The 25776-nt window shown below is 43.8% G+C and overlaps 1 protein-coding gene across 1 annotated transcript in view; it reads left to right on the top strand.

Moving 5' to 3' along the window:
* The window catches only part of LOC134585389 (L-gulonolactone oxidase-like), a 160057-nt gene that overhangs the window by 56475 nt on the left and 77806 nt on the right, over positions 1 to 25776 (top strand). The window contains exon 7 of the mRNA XM_063440797.1: positions 20841 to 20948. Coding sequence (XP_063296867.1) covers positions 20841 to 20948 — 108 coding nt within the window. The remainder of the gene's footprint in view (positions 1 to 20840; positions 20949 to 25776) is intronic.

Below are 25776 nucleotides of genomic sequence, written 5' to 3'. Positions count from 1 at the left end.
ATTTAACAGTTTTTATTCCGTATATCTCTATCATTCTGTGACTTTTCTAACTGACACGTCACCTGTGACCCAATTTCACTCATAACATTACAGCAATCTCAGAGACATTGTGATAGCCAGGCAAACTGAATCTCTTACACCTGTCACAAAAACAATGGCTGTGACACGTACGTCAGACATGACATTTGGAATGTAGAAGCATCATTTTTATATCAAATGGATAGTAAACATGTCTACACGTTATGTACTCCCACTGCCTTGTTTTGGGATATAGCAGTTATTGCTGAGTGAGGATCTCACACAGGACCTGCGGATATGGCTCCATGCCTCCCCTCTAAAAATAAATTCAAATTCAGTCGGGTGTTGCTTCAGCTTGTCACTTTGATACTGAAATCAGCAGAGCAAACCAAAAATGCACGAAAATGAGCCAACCAGTGTGCTGCAATATATAAACATAATATAAATATGGGGGGAGCGGGGCTTGACAGCCATGCTGAGTGGTCGCACGTAGTGTAAGCTCCAAGCTAAAACTCTCCAAAAGTGTGTTTCTCCTGTATTATAAACCGTGAACCCGGTCAGTGGCGTACATACCGGGGTCGCAGGGGTCGCGGCTGCGACCGGGCCCGGCCCACCAGGGGGCCCGGCCGCCCCTGCGACCCGGTATGTGCGCTCTGGGCCCCCCGAGGCTGGCCCTGCTTACACCCGCGGCCGGAGGGTGCGCGAGGGAGCACTCTCCCCTGAGTGCTTCCTCTTCAGCTCCCTCGAGCACCGCACTGATACCGGAGCCGGAAGATGACGTCATCTTCCGGCGCCGGTATCAGTACGCGGCGCGCGAGGGAGCTGAAGAGGAAGCACTCAGGGGAGAGTGCTCCCTCGCGCGCCCGCAGGACCAGCCAGCCCGCCGGGTGACCGGCCCCCCCAGGAGCCCAGCAGCACCACTGGACCCCAGGGAATCCCCTCAGCACTCCAAAAGGTAGGGAGGCTGGGGGGATTAAATAAAAAAAAAAACATGTGTTAGTGTGTGTGTGAGTGTTAGTGTGTGTGTGTGTGTGAGTGAGTGTTAGTGTGTGTGTGTGTTAGTGTGTGTGTGAGCGTTAGTGTGTGTGTGTGTGTTAGTGTGAGTGTTTGTGTTAGAGTGTGTGCTAGTGAGTGTCAGTGAGTGTGTTACTGAGTGTGTTTGTGTGTGTGTGTGTTAGTGAGTCTGTTTGATGTCTGTTAGTGAGTGTGTGTTTGTCAGTGAGAGTGTATGTTTTGTAAGTGAGTGTGTATGTATGTCTGCCGCTGAGTGTGTCTTTGTCAGTAAATGTGTGTGTCTGTTAGCTAGTGTGTATGCATTTGTTCGTGAGAGTGTGTGTGTGTCTTCAGCACTTACCTTTCTCCAGCGCCGGACTCCCATGGCGCTGGGGATCCCTCCGCCTCTCAGCTCCGAATGCGCATGCACGGCAAGAGCCGCGCACGCATTCAAACCGCCCATAGGAAAGCATTACTCAATGCTTTCCTATGGACGTTCAGTGTCTTAAAATGGCGGAAGCGCCTCTAGCGGCTGTCAGTGAGACAGCCAATAGAGGCTGGATTAACCCTCAGTGAAACATAACAGTTTCTCTGAAACTGCTATGCTTTCAGCTGCAGGGTTAAAACTAGAGGGACCTGACACCCAGACCACTTCATTGAGCTGATGTGATCTGGGTGTCTGTAGTGGTCCTTTAAGTGTGTGTGCATCTGCATGCAGTGGCGTACATACCGCGGTCGCAACCCCTGCGACCAGGTGCCCGCCGCCATGTGTTGCTGCCCCGGCCCGCGCAGAGTAAGCGCGAGGGGGGGGGGAGGCCCACGGATCAATTTTCGCACCGGGGCCCCATGGGTCATGTGTACGCCACTGAACCCGGTACATGTTGCAGTGGAGTTATCAAGCATTTACCTGAGGCACTTCTGGAAGTGTTTGGCTGCTTGACTTGCAGCCTAGTCCGATTGCTTTGCTGTGGCTAGCACGTGGATGCGGACGGGGAGAGGCAGTCGATCTCTCCGCTGATATCACTGCCAGAACGAGTACGAGCGAGGTGTCCCAGTTTCTTCTCCGCAACGGTGAGGGTTATCCCGGCAAAAGCTCAGTGGATACTGGCACTAGAATACGGGTGGGCCTGAGAGCCTGCAAACCTACCTGCATAAGGCCTACCATACTGCCCTGCACAAGATGGTGGATACTCCAAATACCCCTGCCACAGAGAGACCTACTGGAATCAATTGAAGTGAGGCTGGATCGGATCTTCGCTGCTTTCTGGCTGATACTGGAGAGCAGAATAACCAGGCATGAGGAGAAGAATCAGAGATCTCGCCCGCTGCAAAATTTACCTACTGGTCGCCACCGAATTAAGCTGAGCCTGCCACACCTGAAAATATCAGCATCTACAGGCTTGTATCATTGGGCTGCTGGGTCCCGACCTGCCAGTGCTTGCCAGCACACTGAGGTGGCCGATGTCCACTAACGCCTTCACCCACTTCTCCAGAGGAAACAAACAACGCCTCGCTGCACTTTGCTCCTCTCGGGACATTGTTCACGAAGCTGTGAGCATCCGGATCAGTGGGGATCACATGTGGGCCCTTCTTAATCCCTGGGGCCAGTGGCATGGTCAGTTCTGGTTCACTGGGACTGTGTCTAGCTATGGGGGCTTGAAGACAAGCACGAGTGTCAGATGAAAGCATTTGTAACGGAACACATAGGGGTTGTGGTCCACGCTAGACCTCCTCCTTAACTCCAATATTGTTGAATGGTTAAGGCAGTGGTTGAGTGACAGGAAACAGAGGGTTGTAGTCAATGGAGTATATACGAAGCATGGGCTTGTCACCAGTGGGGTACCTCAGGGATCTGTACTTGGACCCATTCTCTTTAATGTTTTTATTAGTGATATTGCAGAAGGTCTTGATGGTAAGGTATGTCTTTTTGCTGATGATACTAAGATACGTAACAGGGTTGATGTTCCAGGAGGGATAAGCCAAATGGCAAATGATTTAGGTAAACTAGAAAAATGGTGGAGTTGTGGCAAGTGACATTTAATGTGGATAGGTGCAAGATAATGCATCTTGGACGTAAAAACCCAAGGGCAGAGTACAGAATATTTGATAGAGTTCTAACCTCAACATCTGAGGAAAGGGATTTAGGGGTGATTATTTCTGATGACTTAAAGCTAGGCAGACAATGTAATAGAGCAGCAGGAAATGCTAGCAGAATGCTTGGTTGTATAGGGAGAGGTATTAGCAGTAGAAAGAGGGAAGTGCTCATGCCATTGTAGAGAACACTGGTGAGACCTCACTTGGTGGATTGTACGCAGTGCTGTAGACCGTATCTTCAGAAGGATATTGCTACTTTAGAGAGAGTTCAGAGAAGGGCTACTAAACTGATTCATGGATTGCAGGATAAAACATACCAGGAAAGGTTAAAGGATCCTAACATGTATAGCTTGGAGAAAAGACGAGACAGGGGGGATATGATAGAAACATTTAAATACATAAAGAGAATCAACACAGTAAAGGAGGAGAGTATATTTAAAAGAAGAAAAACTACCACAACAAGAGAACATAGTCTTAAATTAGAGGGACAAAGGTTTAACAATAATACCAGGAAGTATTACTTTACTGAGAGGGTAGTGGATGCAAGGAAAAGCCTTCAAGCTGAAGTGGTAGAGGTTAACAAAGTGAGGGAGTTTAAGCATGCGTGGGATAGGCATAAGGCTATCCTAACTATAAGATAAGGCCAGGGACTAATGAAAGTATTTAGAAAATTGGGCAGACTAGATGGGCCGAATGGTTCTTATCTGCCGTCACATTCTATGTTTCTATATTATTAACCCTGGTTTCTCTGGGATGCGTGCATACCCCGTAGCCATCTGTTTTATAGGAACACCATTGCGATATCAGTATAATTTCAGTTTTGTTTCATTTTCTTTTGCCATCATCCTGATCTGTTAGTTACACTAGCTTACAGCAGCAGGCCCACCAGCATAACACAGTTAATAGTTATTATATGATCAGATTTGCTCATTCAGTGTTAATTATATACAGCTATATATTGTACACATACCTGCCAGCTATCAGTTACACTAGTGTTCTTGTTCCTCGGAGCCATTGAGCATCTTTAATACAGCATGATTTTCCATACACAATACTCACCATGTCTTGTCTCTGTTTTTAGACAAAATGTTTGCATATCCTACTCATTTAGACATGTTTATTCATCATGTATCTCTCTGTATAGTTAAAGAAAAAAAACTGTCATAACTAGGAGTTACCTGCACAGTGTTTGATTTGTGTTGAACTAATAGTACTCCTTTTAGTTTTTTCTGTAATCCCTGATTCAACTGCCTCAATAAAGAAATATTGACAAAAAAAATATAATAAAAATATGGATATATAATCACACTGATAGGAGCATGCTCCTGCCATTTGGTTCAGATCTAGTGAGAAAAGGTAACCAATAAATGGAAACGTCTATTTACTAAATATGTAATGTAATGGATCACCTGGCACCCCGACTGGGTACCTCTGTTGATGGATGCTCTTAGTGTTTCCCAAGGGCTCCAAGCACTCCACTTGACACCATAAGCACTGCAGACCCCACGAACCGCCGCAGCTTGGTTGGGGTCTCGCCGTCTCCTACCCATCCTGGACCTACAACAAGGCTCCAGGCTCCAGTGGGTGAACCTCTTGATAGAGCTTAGTGATTATAGCCAGGGGAGTATACAGCGTGTAGCAATCCCCAGTGTAGATGCAGCCTTTCCCCCCACACATGAGACGAGGCTCTTTGTTGAGGGTAAAACAGGAACTCAGCAGTCTGAGGGTTTATTGTCTCTTATGTACAGGTTTTTCCCACAAGATTACCACCCACGTGGACCTTGTGGAACACAGGATACAAAGTTACAAAGCCAATCAAAACAGGTTTGTACAGATAGACACTCCCAGATAATGTTCACAAACCCTCCCCTCTGCCTGTGATACAATTAACAAACACAATGGACTAACTCAATTACCCACAGGCAGAAAACACAAATTTTTCACAAAACACAGAAAACACCACATATCCCCATAGATACAACCCTGGATATCCCTGATCTGGGTGAACAACATATCCAAAAATCACCCAGATCAGAGCAGGGGTTCAGGAAATTCCTGGAAGTAATATTTGACCAACCGCAAGCATGGCTTTCATGTCCAAAATAGTTCCACAGATTTAGGCTGTGTGGCCGGTCTATCTTCTCCTCTATCCTTGAGATAATTGGCTTAAGTGGCTGTGGTAAAAATTATCTCCAGGTACAGGAAATATCTCAAAGTCAAAAACTGTTACAAAAACCACATAAAAATACATAACTCTTATAATACAATGTTTAACCTATATGTCCAACATATCCCCAGATAGCTTGGATCTGAGCGCTCAATATGTCTGAAAAGCACTCAGATCTCACGAATACAGTTGGATCGCCATGGAGTAAACGATAGCAAGGGCTGATGGGAGATTGAGTTTCAACTGGTCTGGCAGTGTCCCTGGGACAACACCCTGCTGGAGAACAATAGGACAGGAAAAAGGGGGAGGGGAAGAGGCACATTTCCCATGGAAGTCATTTTTTTAGCCTGTCTTTTTGCAGGACCCATAATCCTGGGGCAAAAGGCTGGCAAGCAGGCCCCTCCAAACCCCAATGGCGAGGTTATTGTATGTAATATATAAATATAGAATTTATTTTACTACTCCTCCTGTTTTCTCCTCATTGATCACTTCTCACTTGATGTGTGAATAAAATCTAATTACCGGTATTTTTTTGGCTCAACTTATTCAGAATATTCACCCCTCCCCCCCTCTGACCCCCCTGGACATGTTCAGCATTGTATATTTCAGTTAGCCCATAATTCAGATATATCGGCTTGGAATTGGAATTTCATGATGAAACATAGCTCCATGTCTAATTTATTCAATACGCCCTCTTGGCGAGACCTAAGTGAGAAAACTGAGGTCAGTGCTTTTATCAGGTACAAACCTCGATCAGCTTTAGAAATATTAATAATGAATTCAGTTTTTATTTTGGATTGGTGTTCTTCTCTTTAAATGTTGAATAAAGAATAGACTGACTATCCTGAATATCCTGTCTGTTGCATCATCCATAAAGTATAACATCCCGTTGCCCATTGTGGGTAAACCCTCTCTCTGCCAGGAAAATACGTAATATTGGAATTATATGTTATATAAATAAATAAATATGTACAGGTAATGTAAGAGGTACTATAACGGGGAAATAAAGCTTTGTATGTTGGTATCACTTGCCAACCTTGTATTTCCTATTCACATAGGTGCAGCCAGATTAAATCACCTGGATCCACACATAAAGGTCATACGTAGATATGAACACCAAAAACAATCTGCATACATTACTAATTCACCCTTTAGGAGCTGACCCAGATATTTTAGACTGACTGCCCCACAGCACTGGTTGTTCTTCCCCTGCTGTTTGACATAATTAAAATGACATGATGGAAATTGTCCTCCTCGAGGTAGTCAGGAATCCTCAGAGATAACAAAGTAAAAGGGGTAAAAAAGTATATGGTTCTTAAAGTGGTCAGAATTAACCCATACCTAAAAAGATGTTTGCTTTAAACAAGCAGACATGGAACAAACAGGTACTGTGGGCACCAGCACCATTCTTTGTCAATTACTGTTTCATAAGTTTCCAATAGTCTACTGATATTGTACACATAATGTAGTTTGTAGGACTTTCCAATAGTCAACGGATAGTAGGTGAGTAGGGGGTGAGGTTATTCAAAGGTCAATAGATATGTACAAGGTCATTGACTAAAGAGAAAACTGCTGGGAATTCAAAGTTCTAAATTCTTTAGTGAAGAACCCTGAAAGTGTTGAATATGCGAGGCGTGTTAGCGATTGGTGGACTTTAGGTGAGGAGTTAGAGACTGATTCCACTATCGAAGACATTAGGTGTGGGTGGGTTGCTCTAAGATGATATAGACCAGGATTGCAGGATAAAACTTACCAGGAAAGGTTAAAGGATCTTAACATTTATAGCTTGGTGGAAAGACGAGACAGGGGGGATATGATAGAAACATTTAAATACATAAAGGAAATCAACACAGTAAAGAAGGAGACTATATTTAAAAGAAGAAAAACTACCACAACAAGAGGACATAGTCTTAAATTAGAGGGACAAAGGTTTAAAAATAATATCAGGAAGTATTACTTTACTGAGAGGGTAGTGGATGCATGGAATAGCCTTCCAGCTGAAGTGGTAGAGGTTAACACAGTAAAGGAGTTTAAGCATGCGTGGGATAGGCATAAGGCTATCCTAACTATAAGATAATGCCAGGGACTAATGAAAGTATTTAGAAAACTGGGCAGACTAGATGGGCCGAATGGTTCTTATCTGCCGTCACATTCTATGTTTCTATAGAGTTCAGAGAAGGGCTACTAAACTGGTTCATGGACCATATTTGCTGACTCAGTAGACACTAATGATCTGAGTAGCGATAATTCCAAATTCCCTGGAAAAAAATAAAATATCCGAAGTTAATTCCATGATAAATTTTTATGGCGTTTGTTTCTACAGTGCAGACTGCCACAATTTACATTGCACATATTTATGTTGTCTCAGCAATTCTGATGGCATTTCTGTTAAGCTGAATTAGCATAATTACCTTTTTGAGATGAAAGTACAAAGTACAAATCGAAAAATCCCATTCATTTAGCACGGCAAAGTCAATACAAGATCCGTACTACAGAATTGTTCCCCAGCACAGAGTTTAAAATCTGGCTACGTTTCAGAAACATAAAATCCTCCCAGTTTTTCAACCCATCGATCTGCAAGAATTATTTGGGTGCAAACTCTGGTGGTCATTGAGCCGCGTCTGTGAAGTGTGCACTGACCATACAAATAGGAAAATATACAGTTATGTAATGTGCATAAATGAACTCCGAACAATAAATCCACTGTCATTCAGTCCCTTCTTGCATCCCTCGTACCACTCCAGCCCTCCTGTGAGTTATGTCACATTCACAATCACCATAAACCAACAGCACCTGACACTTTGTATAATCCAATTACCTAAAACTGCGACTGCTGTCACACTCACAGAGAGCCATAAAATAAGGAAAGAATTGTATTTTTTTTACCTAGTAATCGCTTTAGAACACCGCAGTTACAGATATACAACACATTACATCGTTTCTTTTTTGTTAGAGATTCATTTTATCCGTTTGATTCTTTTAAGTAGTTCAGAATTTTACATTGTACTGAATTGGTTTAATATATCCTGATTTTGTAAAGCAGCTGTTGTCAACCAGTTATAAATCTCTGAATTCTGCAGATGGATGTGATTTCTTTTTCGTTTTAGGGTCCTGTTGATTGATTTGACACATGGATGTAATATTTTTATAAGGCAGTGTTCTTCATCCCAGATCATGCTCTGGTGGTTCTCTATAGCTATTTACATACCATATTGAGATAAAATATTTTGTGTTCTGTGGCTCGTGTCAAGGGCCAAGGTCTTTGGTTAAGAGTATGTTGCAACTCTTGTGCAGATAATATTTTACGGTTTGCTGTGGGTACTAATGTGATTGACTATAAGGACACCAAGCACTCAGATTTGCTTTCTGTTTATTTAAAGGACCACTCAAGCATTATTAATACTTTTATATATAGCGCTGCTCTGTTAAGGCACTCTTAAGATCCAGCTTACCTCCATTTCATGTTTAAAGAGCGTTTACATGAAACGATTTCACCGGGCAAGGCGCATGTGTTGCAATCCAATGCTACTCTCTGACAAGCTCTTCGTTCCTCCTTGAGCCAGCACTCAAATCAAAATCTGATGGGACAGCTGGGGGTGTTACCAAAAGGGGTTTGTAAAAATTATCTTTTATAAAATAAGGTTGCAGGCACACTCCGTTAACCACTAGATAATTTCAGAAAGCCAAAGTTTACAGCACAAACTACCCCTTTTAGATGTAAAATTAATAATTAATAGATAATATTTTCATAAAGTTACACCTTAGGAATATCTCTTCATGTCATCCACTGCCTTATTGGTTATTTTCATCTATCGAATATCATTATCCAGGTTCCCATAGTGAACATTTCTACCTACAATATCTGTTTAGGATCTTCTCATTACCCTCACAGAGAGCACCTGTCCTTTCCGCTGTCACTGAAATCGATATTCAAATTGTCTTCCGTCACTGAAATCGATATTCATATTGTCTTCAGTGTCTGTCACTGAAATCGATATTCATATTGTCTTCAGTCACTGAAATCGATATTCAAATTGTCTTCCGTCACTGAAATCGATATTCATATTGTCTTCAGTCACTGAAATCGATATTCAAATTGTCTTCCGTCACTGAAATCGATATTCAAATTGTCTTCCGTCACTGAAAGCGATATTCATATTGTCTTCAGTCACTGAAATCGATATTCAAATTGTCTTCCGTCACTGAAATCGATATTCATATTGTCTTCAGTCACTGAAATCGATATTCATATTGTCCTCTGTCACCGAAATCGATATTCATATTGTCTTCCGTCACTGAAATCGATATTCATATTGTCTTCAGTGTCTGTCACTGAAATCGATATTCATATTGTCTTCAGTGTCTGTCACTGAAATCGATATTCATATTGTCTTCCGTCACTGAAATCGATATTCATATTGTCTTCAGTGTCTGTCACTGAAATCGATATTCATATTGTCTTCCGTCACTGAAATCGATATTCATATTGTCTTCTGTCATTGGATTCTACATTTCTGTTATTAGATTAATGTCTACATGACATTTTTTTTCCCGTCAGCTATATTCACTGTGTTTTCGCTAATCCTGCTTTGTAATCAGTAGGTTAAATCATTGTTTTATTCCAACTCATTCAATGTAGGTAGGGCTTACATTCTCTTATCCTCAAGGGAACACCTGCTAATGTATCCTTCCTGTTAGAAGTTTTGTCCTACAAAAACAGGAAATAACTATTTATTTGTAAGTATTTCTGGGAGTCAGTCTACTATGCAAATGGTAAATGGTTCTCTCTGTAATGACACAAGTGAGCCAAGAATCCTGAAAGGAAACTAACCAACTAACCAATGTACAACCTATTGTGCTTTTGCCCAAGCTCAGAGTTCTCATATTCTCTGTTTTTGCTTTAATGCACTTACTTAGGCTCTTCCTAAGTTAAATGGATAATCCAGGCATGGGTCCTGTACTCACTGTGCCTAGAGAGCTATACCTTGCTAACGAGGCCCAAGGAAGCTCACTACAGACAAGCTCACTAAGCTCTTACATAAACACAAGCTTACTACAGATAAACTTATTGGAAAACACACACGACACATACACAAACTCACTACAGTCAGGGCCGTATTATCAAAGGGGCTGATGGAGCTGCAGCTCTAGGCCCATGGATTGGAATAGACCCATTGATGCTCTTGCATAAGTATGGAAACTTAAGAGGGATGTGGGGGAACAAAACTGGTGTGGACTGGCTGACATTGAAATTAGTTAAGGTAAAGCTGAATTTGTGCACTATGCAAATGCTCTTGCTGCTTTGGTCTCTCTAACACTGTGACATGTTTCCTTTCTTCTACACTCACTACATCCACCTTTTCTCTGTCCCACACTGTATAACAGTAATACGGTTAGGAGAGGAGTGGACCAACGAGTGCTAGGGGACAGTACTTAGAAAGCATGGAGCTAGCGCATCATTAGATGCATTTATGCCAAGCTCAGGGTGCTGTCTGCACAGTATGTCCTTGATTGGTCATCCTGCATGATTGCATCCTGCAAAGACCATCTAATTCTTTGCGCACACATGCCCCCTTTTTGGGCATGTTTGTCCCTTTGGGCGGTACTGGTTACATGATTCGCGTCAGTGGCCCACCCTTTTATTCCGCACACCGAAATCCTGCTACACTGGACACTGCTGTTAGGGGGTATGGATTAACGTGAAAGATGAAAGCAAGAGATTAGCAAAGGGTATGTGTTTTTTGATAGCTATATTCTGTGAGTTTCCCTCCAGCACCACCTCCACCAGATACATGACACTTGGGAGGTATAACTGGTTTTCTGTCGATAGGATTCTGTTATTAGGACCATCATAATTGTCAGAACCAAGCCCAATGGGCTCCTAATCTAGCCCTGACTACAGTCAAGGTCACTGACACACAAACACTGTAGGGGAGCACGGGTAACCCGACTGGTTACCTCCATTATTGCCCTTATTCAGCCCCTCTGGAACCATCAGCGCAAGTAAATACCCATTCCCCCAGTAACCAGACGGAGCATAGTCCTGGGAGTCAACTGAGGTTTATTGGAACACACATGGCTTTTATGCAAAGAAACCTTCATGGAGTCTCCCTTACAATAATACTGGGATCCTCTACAGAAAAATATACAATATTCTTAAACACTCCAAAAATACATTTTCAAAAGGGGCTAATGATTGCATGGGAGCTCACAGCTTACATTTTAAATTCCTCTTTGAAGCTGGGATCCCAACTGAGCCACTTTGCAAGGTGTGAGAAGTCACACACAAGTGGCCTGGAAGTCTGGCTTCAGTATAAACTAACTCTCTCACTTGCCATATGTCCTGATTTCCTCCTAGATAAGGTGTCCTTTGATATAAATAGTTATCGGTCCTCAAAAAAAAACCCTTTGCTGCAGTATCATATCCAAAAGAGACACCAACACTAACACAGATTATTAAATACGCCTCATTTCTATTACATTCAGAATGGGACAAGCACAATCTTCTAATCAAGCTCAAACATGATCTGCGAACAAGGGGCAAAAACATACAAAGAAGTAGTAGTTCTGCCACACAGCTCCCCCTTAACCACAAGCCTGCATAGACAGTCTGATCCCAATGGACCAACTTTGGGATGTCTATGATCTATGAGTACTCATAGATCACTTTTCCAGTTCTGTCGGTCATGATAACCCGTCGGCATTCCATTTTCCTCACTGGGTCTGTAATGAATGGAAAAGTCGTATGGTTGTAGGGCCAGGCTCCACCGCAGTAACCTGACATTGTCTTTTACATGGTCCATAGTCCTTGGGCAGGAGGCTGGCCAGCAGGCTCCTCCAGGAGCTTGTGGCAAACATACAGGAAAAGGAGTGTTTGCCACAGACACACCCAAGCTCACTACCGACAAGCTCACTGGCACAAACTCAAGCTCACTGATACATATATACACACACACACACACACACATACAAGCTCACTACCGACAAGCTGCTCACTGACACACACTAGCTTACTACAGACAAGCTCACTGACGCACATCAGTCATATTCTGCTGGGCAAACCTAAAAGAACCTGTCACTGGCACTTTGAACTCTGATGGCAATAAGATTTTTTCTTCCTGTGTGAATGGTCAGCTGGTTGGGAGTGGGGTCTCAGCTCCACTGCGGGGCTTGCCTCCTGTAAGAGCCATGTTGCTCTGCAGAGCTGGAAAAGGTGAAGGAGCATTTCTGATAAAAATTTACAGAACTCTCCTCCCTGCTGCTGGTCAGCTGCCTTCTTTGCTGGTGTAATGGCTGCTGGCAGCCTCAACGCTGCAGCCTAGTAAACTATGTGCACTGCACCAGCCCCCAAACACACTGTCTGAGGAGAGGAAAAATAAATTTATATTTATGGTTACATGTAACCTACTGCCCTGTCGGTTCTGCGTCCCACCAGGAAAATTCCCAGATTCCCGGTGGGCCAGTCCGGCCCTGTAAGTAGATAAAAAAAGCTACCCTGACTTATCTTAAATTGTGTCCTTTCGAACCTCATAATGGATGTATTTCTTTTTTACTAGTTTCTGTAAACATTTGTGGCATTTATTTAGCATTTTTCATGCACATATTTCATTTTTTGCTGTGCATTTCATAAACCTCATATGTACTATAGTGTGTTAAGCTACATCCAAGGAGTCCAGAAATATCCCCCGTGTAGACTTTGTCCAACCTTTTGTGAAGTCACAAGACCATATTGAAGAGACTTACCAATTTTTACTTATTATTTTGATGCAGGGTCTTTATAGCAATTTGTGGCATTTTAGTAGCTCATAAAAGTTAGACTACCTAGTATCAGCCTCTTCTGAATTTAACGTGTAGTAAACAATCCCCAAAATGTATAATAATGATTTGTGCTTTGTTCTCTCATAACCTGTCTGGTTACAGTGTCCACTACACATACTGCTGTCTTGTAACTACAACTGATCACTATCAGGCTATTCAAGAATATCAGAGTTAAAAAAGAAACTATGCCTTAATCACAAGCCAATGCATTGATTTAGCCTCAGGAGAAGGGCAAGCAAGGTGTTTTTCAAATCCGATAGTCATTTAACCCCTTAAGTGGCAGAAGAATATTTAAGACACCAGCAGTAAGATTTAAGGGGGAAAAAAAACGACTTTATCTTTTTTGTACATGACTTGAAAGCTCTCACGTGTCTATCTACTATTTATTATATCATTACACATTCTTTAGGAACAATATTTTATCCATTTTGGAGCCAACTATCCATTTTAGACCTTGATCTCTGCTCTCTTGGGACTCGATAACTCATCTTGGCTCAGGTGGTCACAAATCTCTTATTGACTTGCAAACCATAAAACTACAAGCAAGGCCCGTGCTGTAAATTGTGTTGGCTAATTAGCATTGTAGGCTTGGTGATAGGTTGTCTATTTGAGTGATGATCACATGCACACGGCACATCCTTTGCTTTAAAGACAATGCAACACAGAATTAACAAAAAAAAAAAAGTTAATTACAAACATAAATATATAAAAAAATGAATGAATAAATAAATAAAAGCTACATGGACTATATATTAGCAAGGAGCCCCAAATGTTAATTTCAGAGATCAATAAATAAATACAAATTTGTCTGGGGACAAGCAGTTCACTTGATGTGCAGTTGGAAAAGTCATCTTGATGGATTTGATGATATTTTGCCAGGATGTATAAAGGCTATAATTATTGATAGGAAATTCCAGAACATATGTGGAGCAAATATTTAAATAACAAATATCCTAAACAGCTCTAGCTTAAAGTGAAACTGTTCATCCTGTGTTCTATAGTATATTCACCCTAATAACATCATGACTCTGTGTGATTTGCGAAAATAATAAGAGTAACTGTACACATGCCTCGTAATAGGTGATGCCATTTTCAATAACTAAAGATCATGCTGTCATCAATCTTTAACTAAAAGTACCTTCGTTTCCCATTGCTTAGTGTTAATTCTAAGAGATTTTGTAGGATAAGTTAGCTGTATTTTAAAGGAAGACTAAAGTCACCCATACCACTTCATCTCAATGGTCTGGGTGCAGTGATCCTGTAATTTTAACTCGCAATGTAAAATATTGCAGTTTTTTTTTACAAACTCTTACATCGCAGGGTTAATTCCACCTCTAATATCTGTCTTTACTAATAGTGTGTCTGCCTAATTAATGGGGTGAAACTTGGTCAGGGGACGTGGAACCTCATAGCAAAGCATTGGATTCAAAGCTTTCCTATGAGAATAATTGAATGTGCACACTGTGCTTGCTATGCAGGCACATCCGATGCCCAATGCACCTCAATCAGGAACATTGGATTGGACCAACAATGGAAGACAGAGAGGTGAGCACGACTGGAAATATTAGTAAAAGCTTTGGTTTTAAAAGTGTATAACTAGGGATAGGAGCACAACGGTGTTAAGAATACAGATTTGTGTTTAGTGTTCCTTTCATTGCATAAGAATGTTTAGGAATAATTTTAATTTTTTATGAAAATGATCTATAAGTCACAGCACCTGTATGGAATCATATATAGCCCCTAAGAAGCTGCTTAACCAAATTATTACTTTACTGAGAGGGTAGTGGATGCATGGAATAGCCTTCCAGCTGAAGTGGTAGAGGTTAACACAGTAAAGGAGTTTAAGCATGCGTGGGATAGGCATAAGGCTATCCTAACTATAAGATAAGGCCAGGGACTAATGAAAGTATTTAGAAAATTGGGCAGACTAAATGGGCCGAATGGTTCTTATCTGCCGTCACATTCTATGTTTCTATTTTTCTATCTCACAACACAACCGATATGGAAATCTTACAATCCTTGGCCAGGTCTTTGAGCTATAGTACAGTCAGTCTAATGTTTATTGATCATTTTCTAGAACATATCACAAGCTTGTTATTTTTATTTTGCCTTTGCTAATGAATGAAAGATTTTGTAGCTACGAGAGTTATGCTGAGCCCATTTAGGAGCTGAATCCTTAATAAGGGACGCGTGATGCTTGGCATCCCATCTGTGCAAACGCAGACCAATGTTGGTGCATTGGCTGCAAATGATCTGCATGAATTGATTTTATAGATCAAGCTGGGCTTATTAAACCTAGTGCAATGTGAACATGATACACCATGTCATTAACATCTGAATCCCCATCACTGGACAAATTCTTGGATGTTCTTTATTAGTTATAACAGCTTTGGGTGTGTTTTTTTTTTTTTTGCTGAACAACTGAGATGAGATTTCTGGTACAAATAATGTGAATTTGAAGCTTAGACAATTTCTGCTTTCTGTTCAGGTCTGTGGGCTCCACAGGGAAAAATCCATGGGTTATATTATTTATTTTTATGGACAATTAAGAATGTATTCCAAATAAATAATGCACATCTATTAAAACCAACAAACCATGCAGATATTTAGATTTCTTCCCCAATGCAATGTACCGTGTTTACACGTAGTACAGTAGCCATAAACGTAAAACGTTTGTGGTGGCTGCTCCCTGTCATTTAAAACTGGATATAAATGTATCTTATATAGAAGTGTAAAGAGTACGGTAAGAGTACGTGGAAAAAGGATGCTAACTCTTGGGATTGTCCATAAATCTCTGTGTTTTACTATTGTGCGTTGTAACGGAGCTCCGTGTACCCCGACCGAGTACCCTCCGTTGATGGATGCTCCTAGCGCTCTCAGAGGACTCCAAGCACTGCAGACGACACCACAACCACCGCAGGCTCCACAACCGCCGTAGCTTAACTGGAGCCGCGCCGTCTTCCTTCCACCCTGGATCGGCTTCTGTCCTCCAGGACCGTGTGGGGAAGACCTCTCCTCCAGGAGAGCGTATCTGGAACAAGCTCTTAAAAGAGCTAAGTGATTAAGAGCTCAGGGGAATATGCAGAGCATAGCAATCCCCAGTGTGATATAGCAGTTCCCTCCAATAACGAGACACGGCTACGTATTGAGGGTCAGAAGAGGTCTGAGGACTGGAACACCCAGCCTGCTTTTTATTAGGATCAGGTACATACAGGACACTCCCAGGGGGAGGATGAAATTGACCAATCACATGCATGGTAACACCCCCACGTCTCCTCCCCTCAGATAAACACATAACCCAATTAAAACATACATTATTTTACCCAAGTTCTGGATGTACCCCAAAAACAGGGGGTACAGCTTTAAATCTGGTATCCCCAAATAGCCCTTGTTCAGGGGAACAGTCTGTCCAAAAATCAGCCCATTCGGATGGATGGTTCGGGAGATACAGGGCTCCAAAGTTTTGACCGACCGCACAGACCAACTAGCCGAAAATAGTTCCATGAGTTTTGGCCTTGCGGTCGGTCTCCGTTCGCACGGTAAAATAGACGAAATTCTTGCCATCCATTCGCATCTTTGTGGTCGCTAGAATCCCCATACTAAGTTAAGTATAACTACCGAACGGCCGGTCGTTCGGTAGTTTCCGTGCGTAATTCTGGATGTCTGGAGGTCTTAGCGGTATTCGCCTGTTTGTGCTTCCGATTTCAGTTCCATGCGTTCACAGGCAAACACCGCTGTTCGCACGCAAGATGGCCGCGAACACGTGGAAAAGTCCCGAAATGGCGGCCACCTATTCAGAGCACAAAGAATTCGCATGAAATCATGCGAACGGCTGTATTCTCCAGTAATGGCATTCTCATGCACTATATTCGCCTAAATCCCCTGGCTGTTAGGTTATATTAGCAGTCCAAACCTACAGCATAGATAAAGGGAAAAAGACAGTCTAATACAAGTCCATATGCCTGAATACAGGGTTTGCAGTGCAATATAGTCCAGGACCATAGTCGCAGGGGAGGAGGCGGGCAAGCAGGCCTCTCCAGGACAAAGTGGCGAAGGGCACCTCGTCACACATCTCCCCTTTGGGGGGAAGACTAACCAGGCACCTGACCTTCTGTCGGTCAGTGCCTCCGTTAGTCGATCCACCAACCCACAATAAACAGATGTCCGAGTGGCCCCCCCACAACATCAAAGTACAGGAACAGCCTACCCACAACACACAGTTACTGCACCTGGGTATTTGGCTGTGGTAATGAGGCCACATGCCGAGGGTACTTGAAGGGCAGAGGCCAACTGCACTCTGCCCAGATGCCAGCTCTTCTGCTGGGGTAGCCTGCAGGACATCAGGCTCTGGACCAGGGACAAAGGTAGGGCAGAGGCCGACTGCACTCTGCCCAGCTGCCAGCTCTTCTGCTGGGGTAGCCTGCAAGACATCAGGCTCTGGACCAGGGAAAAAGGTAGGGCAGAGGCCGACTGTACTCTGCCCAGATGCCAGCTCTTCCACTGGGGTAGCCTGCAGGACATCAGGCTCTGGATCAGGGACAAAGGTAGGGCAGAGGCCGACTGCGCTCTGTCCAGCTGCCAGCTCTTCCGCTGGGGTAGCCTGCAGGACATCAGGCTCTGGACCAGGGACAAGGGTAGGGCAGAGGCCGACTGCGCTCTGTCCAGCTGCCAGCTCTTCCGCTGGGGTACTGAGACCATAGTCCGGCTCAGTAGTCAAGGGAACATGGACGTCAGGAGGGGTTAGCATCGCCTCCGTTAACCCTGGTGCCACGCTAGGGGTTAGCTGGGGAGGGGAATTTGTACTTACCCCCTCCTCTGGGTGTCCCGGTGAGGGTAGTTGGGGATCTGGAAGGGCTGTCCAGCATCCCTGTAGGTCAGGCACAGAGACCACGGTCCCATCTGCGCCGTCTGGAGGATTGGTGTCTCCCCTTGTTGGGGGAAGCTGCCGCTGGGGAGAGGGGGTGCTGTGCTCCTCTCCTGGAAACACAGGCTGCCGCTGGAGAGGGAGACCGCCTGTCTCCACTCCCTTACCATGGTCCTGTTGCTGTAGAGAGGGACCAACTGTCTCTGCTCTCTGTAGGACACACTGCTGCTGGGGGGGAAGAACGGCACCTTCGGCCCCCTGGGGTACACACTGCCGCTGGAGAGGGAGACCGCCTGTCTCCGCTCCCTTACCATGGTCCTGTTGCTGTAGAGAGGGACCAACTGTCTCTGCTCTCTGTAGGACATACTGCTGCTGGGGGGGAAGGACGGCACCTTCGGCCCCCTGGGGTACACACTGCCGCTGGAGAGGGAGACCGCCTGTCTCCACTCCCTTACCATTGTCCTGTTGCTGTAGAGAGGGACCAACTGTCTCTGCTCTCTGTAGGACACACTGCTGCTGGGGGGGAAGGACGGCACCTTCGGCCCCCTGGGGTACACACTGCCGCTGGAGAGGGAGACTGCCTGTCTCCACTCCCTTACCATGGTCCTGTTGCTGTAGAGAGGGACCAACTGTCTCTGCTCTCTGTAGGACATACTGCTGCTGGGGGGGAAGGACGGCACCTTCGGCCCCCTGGGGTACACACTGCCGCTGGAGAGGGAGACCGCCTGTCTCCACTCCCTTACCATTGTCCTGTTGCTGTAGAGAGGGACCAACTGTCTCTGCTCTCTGTAGGACACACTGCTGCTGGGGGGGAAGGACGGCACCTTCGGCCCCCTGGGGTACACACTGCCGCTGGAGAGGGAGACTGCCTGTCTCCACTCCCTTACCATGGTCCTGTTGCTGTAGAGAGGGACCAACTGTCTCTGCTCTCTGTAGGACACACGGCTGCTGGGGGGAAAGGACGGCCCCTTCGGCCCCCTGTAACTCACGCTGTTGTTGGGGCGCAGGGACGGAATACTTTGCCCTCACTGCCCGATATTCGGCTTCCATCTGCAGATACTCCGCCAGTTCTCTCCTTATTCTTGGTACCATTTCCTCGGTTAGAAGGGACCCGTAGATATCCAACCGCCGCTTCAGCATAGCGTCAAACTGTACGTGACTATACCAATAGTCCAGTTTGGCTGGGTGTTCCCAGGATGCTGTTCCTCGCCCTAGGGAAGCCATCCTGTTGTAGCCAGGGGCGCTGCCCAATGGCTAGCGTTGCCCTCAATTGTAACTCCAAACGTTACCCGTGTCTCTGAGCTGCTTCTCCTCGCACTAGGATGCCATCCCACCGCTGCCACCACTGTAACGGAGCTCCGTGTACCCCGACCGAGTACCCTCCGTTGATGGATGCTCCTAGCGCTCTCAGAGGACTCCAAGCACTGCAGACGACACCACAACCACCGCAGGCTCCACAACCGCCGTAGCTTAACTGGAGCCGCGCCGTCTTCCTTCCACCCTGGATCGGCTTCTGTCCTCCAGGACCGTGTGGGGAAGACCTCTCCTCCAGGAGAGCGTATCTGGAACAAGCTCTTAAAAGAGCTAAGTGATTAAGAGCTCAGGGGAATATGCAGAGCATAGCAATCCCCAGTGTGATATAGCAGTTCCCTCCAATAACGAGACACGGCTACGTATTGAGGGTCAGAAGAGGTCTGAGGACTGGAACACCCAGCCTGCTTTTTATTAGGATCAGGTACATACAGGACACTCCCAGGGGGAGGATGAAATTGACCAATCACATGCATGGTAACACCCCCACGTCTCCTCCCCTCAGATAAACACATAACCCAATTAAAACATACATTATTTTACCCAAGTTCTGGATGTACCCCAAAAACAGGGGGTACAGCTTTAAATCTGGTATCCCCAAATAGCCCTTGTTCAGGGGAACAGTCTGTCCAAAAATCAGCCCATTCGGATGGATGGTTCGGGAGATACAGGGCTCCAAAGTTTTGACCGACCGCACAGACCAACTAGCCGAAAATAGTTCCATGAGTTTTGGCCTTGCGGTCGGTCTCCGTTCGCACGGTAAAATAGACGAAATTCTTGCCATCCATTCGCATCTTTGTGGTCGCTAGAATCCCCATACTAAGTTAAGTATAACTACCGAACGGCCGGTCGTTCGGTAGTTTCCGTGCGTAATTCTGGATGTCTGGAGGTCTTAGCGGTATTCGCCTGTTTGTGCTTCCGATTTCAGTTCCATGCGTTCACAGGCAAACACCGCTGTTCGCACGCAAGATGGCCGCGAACACGTGGAAAAGTCCCGAAATGGCGGCCACCTATTCAGAGCACAAAGAATTCGCATGAAATCATGCGAACGGCTGTATTCTCCAGTAATGGCATTCTCATGCACTATATTCGCCTAAATCCCCTGGCTGTTAGGTTATATTAGCAGTCCAAACCTACAGCATAGATAAAGGGAAAAAGACAGTCTAATACAAGTCCATATGCCTGAATACAGGGTTTGCAGTGCAATATAGTCCAGGACCATAGTCGCAGGGGAGGAGGCGGGCAAGCAGGCCTCTCCAGGACAAAGTGGCGAAGGGCACCTCGTCACATGCGTGTGTATGAGTATAGCAGTAACATGGGCACCTGGCATGTGAAGTGCCATGAGTTGAAGAAAAAAGATGGCCGTAATCTACGTGAGTTGTAGGACAAAACAGCAAACTGTAAGGATTACAATTTTTCTTTAGGTAGTAAGAAGAATTCCATAAAAGTGTAATGTAATTCCCATTTGTCAAACCTATGAAATTTTGCAGGACGACTATCGTGTGCTATAGATCTCTTTCTGCCATCCCAACTCTGCCCCTTGCTTTAATAAACAATCCATCTTTCCTATTGCAGGTCCTTGACAATCTCGATAACCATTTAAACAGCTCGGAATATTTTCGCTTCTTCTGGTTTCCGCACACGGATAAAGTCAGTGCGTATTATCAGGATCCTACAGACAAGGTATTAACTGGTCCTCACTGTGTTTGTAAAACCAAATCCCAGATTATCATTCGATGATTCTGCTTGCTGGAGCTTGCTACTTATATAGAAGAGGAACGGTGTGATTGGAATACATTTTGTGGCAGTATTTTCAACGATATTCTAGATACCAGTTTTTATTCTTACACCCGAGCAAAAAACAGCAAAAACATAATTTCCTTTTTAAGGAATACATTGCCTTTTAATGTTCTTAGTTGTGGTCCAAGCCCCTAGAACATATTTGTAATAATAGTGCTTGTTGTGCGTTAGAGTCATATTGGGAATGTGATTGAATATACTGTCATACTGTAGAGTTTTGGGGTTCCTAATTGACTTACAGAGGTTGATGGACTTAGGTCTAGGTAGGTATTGTAACTGCTAAAATTATGTTATATGTTTGCTACAATACACTGTTCATTGAAAAACATTAACTGGTCAATGGATTAATGGGCAGAGCATCTTTGCTTAAATCTATAATCTCACTAAAACTGCTGTATCTATTACACATTCTGACGGATCTACCCGCCAAACAAATGAAAAACTATTTAAAGGAACACTACAGTGTTAGGAACACAAACATGTATTCCTGACCCTATAGTATTAAAACACCATCTAGCTTCCCTGAGCTCCCTTGCCTTCCTAAATACAGTAAAATCTTACTTTTATTCCAGTCTGCTGCTGCTGGCTTTACCCCTGATCTGCCTCCTTGGCTGACATCACCAAAAGCATTGATGAGAAAACATTGGATTGGCTTAGATTGTCAAGGAAGCAGATCAGGGGCAGAGCCAAAAACAGGGCTGGCCAATCGGCATCTCCTCATAGAGATGAATTGAATCAATGCATCTCTTTGAGGAAAGTGATTTTTTTATGCAGAGCGTGGAGACGCTGATTGTGTGCAGCACTGACCCAGTAAGCACCTCCAGTGGCCGTCTGAGTTCCTAGTCTGTAATGTAAACACTGTATTTTCTCTGAAACATGTATTCCTGACTCTATAGTGTTTAACCCACTATCTAGCCCCCCCCCCCCCTTGTTCCTTAAATATAGTACATTCTAACTTGTATTCAAGTCTGCAGCTGCTGGCTCTGCCCCTGACCTGCATGCTTAGCACCACTTATCATCATAAGTGGTGGTCTGAGACAATCACATCGCTTCCCATAGGATTGGCTGAGACTGTCAAAGAGGCAGATCAGTGGCAGAATCGGCACAATTTAAACACAGCTCTTACCAATCAGCATATCCTCATAGGGATGCTTTGAATTAATGCATCTCTATGAGGAAAGTTCAGTGTCTGCATGCAGAGGGTGGAGACACTGAATGGCAGTGCTGCTCACTGTGCAGCACTTCCCCAGGAAGCACATTTAGCAGCCATCTGAGGAGTGGCCAGTGGAATTATCACTAGGCTGTAATGTAAACACTGCATTTTCTCTGAAAAAACAATGTTTACAGCAAAAGGCCTGAATGGAATGATTCTACTCACCAGAACAAATACAATAAGCTGTAGTTGTTCTGGTGACTATATTGTCCCTTTAATCAAATTCCCAAGGAATGAAAAGAATCTTAGAATTAATTGTGTTTCATCTGCTAAAGCATCTGAAACTAAATTTCACAATTAATTGCTATATAACCTAGTCTCTGGTTACAGACATGCCCTGGATTGGGTAGTTGGGGAGTCCTGTTATTCTTTTTTTTATATTTATCTTGTTTATTCAATAGAATTTTCAACAAGTACATAAAAAACACTCTTGCTTATCCCATATAACATCATCAATCCAAATGGATCAAACGTGTAACAATAAGTATAGACATAATATATATATATATGTACATAAAAAATGACCAATAAATTAATACATATCATATATTTATATAGGAAAGTTCAAATATTTAATTTACATATAAACATTAAAAAAAAGAAAACAAAAGAAAAAAAAACAAAAGAAAAAGCAAACAAACCATATTTACAAAACACAAATACAAGTTCAAAATTCAAATTCTGGTCGATTTTGAAGAGAGGGGAGAACATTCCAAAGATATAGTTAGATACTACTAGAATATTTGGAAGTCCAGGGGGACCAAATTTTTACATTTTTCCTGGGAAGCGAGTTAAACAATAGCTTGTCTCCATTTTATGCTGAAATTCAATTTGAGCCAAAATTTCTATCCAATCAGGAGGTGTAGGGGATTTCCAACATCTAGCGATGTTGATTTTGACTGCAAAGAAAATATGGGTCAAAAGTCTGCTTAGGTTGTTATCCTGTGTAGGAAGGCCGATATTAAATAAAAACATTTGTGGACTGATTTCATTTATATCGTAACATATAGATTTTACCAAGTCAAACATGTGTAGTTTTAAATTGTTGAGTCTAGAACATTCCCACCAAATATGGTTTATGGTACCATCTTCTAATCCACATCTCCAACATATTTTACTATGGGTAGGATCAATCTTATGTAATCTAACTGGTGCTAGATACCATCTATAAATTAATTTAAAATGGGTTTCTATTAATGATACGTTATGAATAGATTGTTTTACTAATTGAGTACCTCTAGTCCACTCTATGAAGGGTAAAGCTTTGCCAATATCGATTTCCCATTTATTAAAGGAAGGGATTTGAAAATCCTGGTCTATTAGATCGAATAATCTGGAAAATCTCGCGATGCTCCCTTTTTTTTGGCTATTAGCAATTTGGAAGGTTATATAATGTTCTTTACATATTAATTTAGACATTACGAAGTTATTTAATCTTAAATATTTAAATATATCGCTTATAGGTATGTTATACTTTGATTGTAATTGGTTGAATGTAGTCAATTTATATCCTTCACATAGGTCTGAAATCTTACTTATCCCTAGTTGGAGCCAGGGTTTAATATCTAAATCTGTCAATATATATCGTAGAACTTCTAGTGGAGTATCGTAGAATATTCTATCTTTCAAATTTAGTTACCTCATAAGTATTTTTGAAGTTATAACCATATCATTTAAAATATTATTAGAAAAAAGATTTTTCTCCAGTGCAACTTAGTTTAATAGGCCTATCCATACAAGAATAGGCAATTTATGCCTAGGACTATTTTCTTGTTCTATATTAAACCATGGTGAGATATCTTGATCCGTATTCATCCACATTATGAGCTTCCACATTATTTGTCCACCGCAGACTCCACAACCGCCGTAGCTTAACTGGAGCCTCGCCGTCTTCCGTCCACCCTGGATTGGCTTCTGTCCTCCAGGACCGTGTGGGGAAGACCTCTCCTCCAGGAGAGCGTATCCGGAACAAGCTCTTAAAAGAGCTAAGTGATTAAAGCTCAGGGGAGTATGTAGAACATGGCAATCCCCAGTGTGATATAGCAGTTCCCTCCAATAACGAGACAAGGCTACATATTGAGGGTCAAAAGGAACTCTGAGGTGCTGGAACACCCAGCCTGGTTTTTATTACCATTTTGTAAACACAGGACCACCCACAGGGAGGGACAAAACAACCAATCATACACGTACATCATTGAAAACACTCCCAGTAATTATACACAAAATCCTGCCCTCTGTCTGTGATATAATTATGGTTTAACATAATTATCACAGACATAGATTTGGGCTGTGCGGTCGGTCAATTTCATGCAGAAAAACGACTAAGTCCCATTCGAACGAGCGTTCGAATCTTCGAACGGGACTTAGTCTCTGCAGCTTAAAGTTCAGTATGGGAGAAGGTAAGGGTCAGCGGTGTTCGTGTATTTGCGCATCCGATTTTAGTTCCACAGAATCTTTAGCATACACCGCTGACCGCGTTCGAATGAACAAAGATGGCCGCTGCCACGTGTTCAACTGTCGAATGGCGGCCACCCAGAGGTCGGCAATTAACCTGCAGTAACCTCACAGCCTGGGAAGTAAATTGCCTGCACACTTTAACTTCTGGGTGGTCCGCCTGTGTGTTACTTGGTTCAGTAAGCCCCATTTACTGAACCAAGTGGGAGAAAGCCAGGGACAAGTTATTTTACAGGTCTGGGGACATAGTCTTAAAGGGGCATTGTTCACCAAAGTCACAATATGTCCCCAGATGGTTCTTAAAGGGCCATACACACCCAATAAAAGTTAATAAGTTTTCAGGGGCACAATCTTCCAGGGACCATAGTCAATAGGTAATAGGCTAGCAATCAGTCCTCTCCAATGCCCAGTGATAAATGGCAGTTTGTCACATATCTCCCCTTTGGGGGGAAGACTAACCAGGCACCTGACCTCCTGTCGGTCAGTGCCTACAATAGTCGATCCACCAACCCACAATAAACAAATGCCAGAGTAGCCCACCCACAACAAACAGGTACAAGAGTGACCCACCCACAAGAAGCATTTACTGCACCTGGATATTCCTCTGGAGTGCTGGAGCAACATGCTGTGGGGACTTGAGGGAGGGCAGAGGCCGACTGAACTCTGCCCAGCTGCCAGCTCTTCTGCTGGGGTGAGGGAGTTGCAGGACTGTCCTATAACAAGGGGGTCGGTAGGGCAGAGGCCAGCAGTGCTCTGCCCTGATGCAAGCTCTTCTACTGGTATAACCTGCAGGACCTCAGGCTCTGGACAGGAGACAAAGGGAGGGCAGAGGCCGACTGCACTCTGCCCAGCTGCTAGCTCTTCTGCTGGGGGTCTGGGAACATAGTCCGGCTCAGTAGCCAGGGGAACATGGGGGTCAGTGGGGGTTAACATCGCCTCTGTTAACCCTGGGGCCAAGTTAGGTGTTAGCTGGGGAGGGGAATTTGTACTTACCCCCTCCTCCTGTTGTCCTGGTGCGGGTAGTTGGGGATCTGGACAGGCTGT

Source organism: Pelobates fuscus, chromosome 2 (assembly GCF_036172605.1).
Source record: "Pelobates fuscus isolate aPelFus1 chromosome 2, aPelFus1.pri, whole genome shotgun sequence".
Lineage (NCBI taxonomy): Eukaryota > Metazoa > Chordata > Amphibia > Anura > Pelobatidae > Pelobates > Pelobates fuscus.
Note: the sequence above shows the minus strand (reverse complement) of the source record. Positions and strands in the feature narration are given on the sequence as shown.